The sequence below is a fragment of the Tetrao urogallus genome (genome assembly GCF_951394365.1).
Source record: "Tetrao urogallus genome assembly, chromosome: 33".
NCBI lineage: Eukaryota > Metazoa > Chordata > Aves > Galliformes > Phasianidae > Tetrao > Tetrao urogallus.
Genome location: NC_136846.1, coordinates 135,908 through 138,970, shown reverse-complemented (window position 1 = coordinate 138,970; position 3,063 = coordinate 135,908). Strand labels below are relative to the sequence as shown.

General features: G+C 61.1%; 1 protein-coding gene across 1 annotated transcript; it reads right to left on the bottom strand.

Annotated features, from left to right (window-relative positions):
* Positions 1-815: 815 nt before the first annotated feature.
* Positions 816-2,223, bottom strand: LOC306956612 (class II histocompatibility antigen, B-L beta chain-like; the record flags this gene model as incomplete). The annotated part of the gene is made up of 5 exons (XM_079547884.1): positions 816-868; positions 969-1,079; positions 1,162-1,440; positions 1,544-1,813; positions 2,043-2,223. The coding sequence occupies 5 exons, from the start codon at positions 2,221-2,223 to the stop codon at positions 816-818; spliced, it is 894 nt and encodes a 297-aa protein (XP_079404010.1).
* Between the last annotated feature and the right edge of the window lie 840 nt (positions 2,224-3,063).

The window sequence follows — 3,063 nt, the reverse complement described above, 5'->3', positions numbered from 1 at the left end:
TTTAAGGCCTTCCGCATGGCGTCACGTATGCTTGGATGAGGACGCCTGTCCTGGCTCCACGTCATCATGGCAATGGCTCTTCCCCTCTTAGTGGCCCGGCCCGGCCTCAGGAGCGCTCCATCACTCAGCAACAGCCAAAAAACCAGTGTGCTACTCGCAGTGTCTGAGCTGGAACCAGAACACTGCGAGGTCATTTCGATGGGAACACCGAGTGATCGCCAGGTGTCACGGCCTAACCGCAACACAGCCATGAGGTGTACATGGGTGAGAAAGTGGGTGCGGAATGTGTATCTCCGGGATGACCGCGGGGTAATCATGGTGAGGACATGGGTTGGCATGCTGAGAACATGGTGGCAACATTGGGTGACCACAGGGTTGCTGGGAATGAGTCTAAGGTGGGAAAATGGCTTGAGAGTGAAGGGATCAGAAGGAAAATCTGGCCAACGTGGGGTGAGCATGGGAAATCCTGTGGGTCACATGAGGCAAAGATGGTGTTGTGGTGGGGTGATGGGGTGACAAAGAGGTGACCGCTGGGTGACCACGGTGGGGTGTCATTGGGTGACCACAGTAAGGAAGGGAAAGGACCACGGAGTCAGCACCTCAGCGAGTTCTAATTGAGAAGGGGACAGAGCAGGCTCTGCAGTGGCAGCAGGGAACGCGGTGACAACACAAAGGGAAACTCTAGCTCCTGGCTGGGGAGTGCAGGGCATGCTGGTGGAGCAGCAGTGTGGGGCAGCTGCTAGTTCAGGATCCCTGCGGGGAAAGGGGGAGAAATGAGGACCGCAGTGAGCTTGGGGCTCCTCGGTACAGCGATGTCACTGGGGGAATGAGAAATTACCTGGAGTGGTTGGATCGGGGTGCCCTGAAACTGAGCGAGACAAGGTCATGGTCACATTGAGCGAGCACGGTCACAGCTCACCGCCGCCATCTCCTTCCCCACAGCACAGCCCCGCTGCCCCACTGCTCACCTTTCTTACTGTGCAGGAAGAGGAAGAGCCCCAGCGCCAGGTAGATGAGCCCCACCACAAAGCCCCCGATGCCCACCAGCAGCTTGCTCCTGCCCACATCCACCAGCGGCTCTGCAGGGACAGGAAGGGGAGCTCAGGTTCTGAAGGCCACGCTCCCACTCCCCCCAGAGCTGACAGGGGCTAGGGGCCTTACCCCAGAGCTGGATGATGGGCTGCCGCAGGCTGGTGTGCTCCACCCGGCACGCGTAGCTGTCCCCGTGCCGTGGGCTGGTCTCCAGCAGCACCAGCACCTGGTAGGTCCAGTCTCCGTTCTGGATCACGTCCGTGGACACGACGCGCTCCGTCTCCTCCCGCCCATTCTGGAACCACTTCACTTCGATCTCGGGTGGGTAGAAGCCCGTCACGTAGCAAGCCAGCCGGTCGGTTTGGGGCTGGGAGCCCGACTGCAGCGCACAGATCCTCACCTTGGGCTCTGCCGGGGGACAGAGGGAGAGCGTCGGGGACAGGCTGTGAGAGCGCCGCGTGTGCTCATCAGCGCCGTGCCCGTCGCGAGCTGTGGGGACGCGTGAACTCACCTCTCTTCTGCAGCGTCAGAGGGGCCACTATCTCGTGGTTGTAGTTGCAGAGCATTTCCACCGCAGCCCTGTTCTTCTCCAGCACGTCCGGCTGGCTGTTGAAGAGTCGAGCAGAAGGCTCTCCCAGGACCGTGTCGGCCACGAAGAGACCGACATCGCTGTCAAAGTGCACGTACTGCTGCCGGTTGTAGACGTGCCTCACCAGAAACCTCATCCGCTCGGTGCCGTTGAGGAAGTGGCACTCAACTGTAGCGCTCCACTGGAAAAACGCTGCGGGGAGAGGGCGCCGTCACGGAGCGCAGCGGCCCCTCGCCAGACCCGAAAGCCCCTCCCCGCCCTCGCTCCGTCCCGGCCCCACCCCGCGCCCACCACGGCTGCGGTGCCGCTGGCGTCCCGGAGCCCCGGGGCTCCGAACGCTGCGCGCGGGGCTGGGATGGGTGCCGGGAGAGCCCGGCAGGGACCGGCCTGCACCATCCCCACCCCGGCACTCCGCGCTCACCCGAGGGCCGCGTGCCAGCGGCCAGCCGTGCTCCCAGCGCCACCAGCGCCACCAGTGCCACCAGCACGGCCCCGGCCGCCACCACACGGCCGCTCGCCATGGCTGCTGTCGGAGGAGGATGAAGGGTGCCGGCAGCCCGCGCCGCTGCTCCGGAGCAGGGAGTGCCTGGGCTGGGCGGCATCACCCGTCTCCAGGCAGATCTCCATTGCGGGTACCTCCATCAGCCCTGGCGTGACGGCGCTGTCTTGTGTGCCATCCGTCTGTCTGTCTGTCCGTCTGCTCCGAGGAATGCTCGCTGCCGCTGCTCAGCCTGGGAACAGCCGTATCGCTCACAGTGCTCCACCACTGCCTGAGCCCCACGGATGGCCCCGTGCTCCCTCCATGACATTGCCACGGTCATTCAGTGGTTACCACCGTACTCACACCATGCTCAACTCTTTATCGTCCCTTTCTCACTCCATGTCCTGCTCATATTACTCCTGTCGTCTCCGCATGGACACCTGACAGAAATGCCACTGTCTGCCCATAGTCTTCTCATTGTCACCCGCTATTTGCTCCAGCACCCTCTTGCTTACTCCACGCTCCCCCTTTTGGTCCTTGATCCCCACGGTCCATTCATAGCGAACCCATGATCTTCCAGTGCTCTCACCACGCTCACCTGTTTGTCACCCCATGTCTGCTCCAGCACCCAAGGGCAGGTGCCCATTCAGGGGATGCGCGGGGCAGGATTGGGATGCAGACAGTGAGGGCACCCGGGATATTACCTCTCCTCACAGGAGGCCCTGCTTGGCACAAGCACCTCTCATCTTATGATTTTCACAGTGCCCACAGCCGGGCCCAGGGCGCTCACAGGGTCTCGCTTCTCTCAGAGGTGGCCGGGGCAGCATTTCATTTCATTTCATTTCATTTCATTTCATTTCATTTCATTTCATTTCATTTCACTTCACTTCACTTCACTTCATTTCATTTCATTTCATTTCTCTTCCCCCTCCATTATTTCATGGTGGCCAAATGTAAGAGG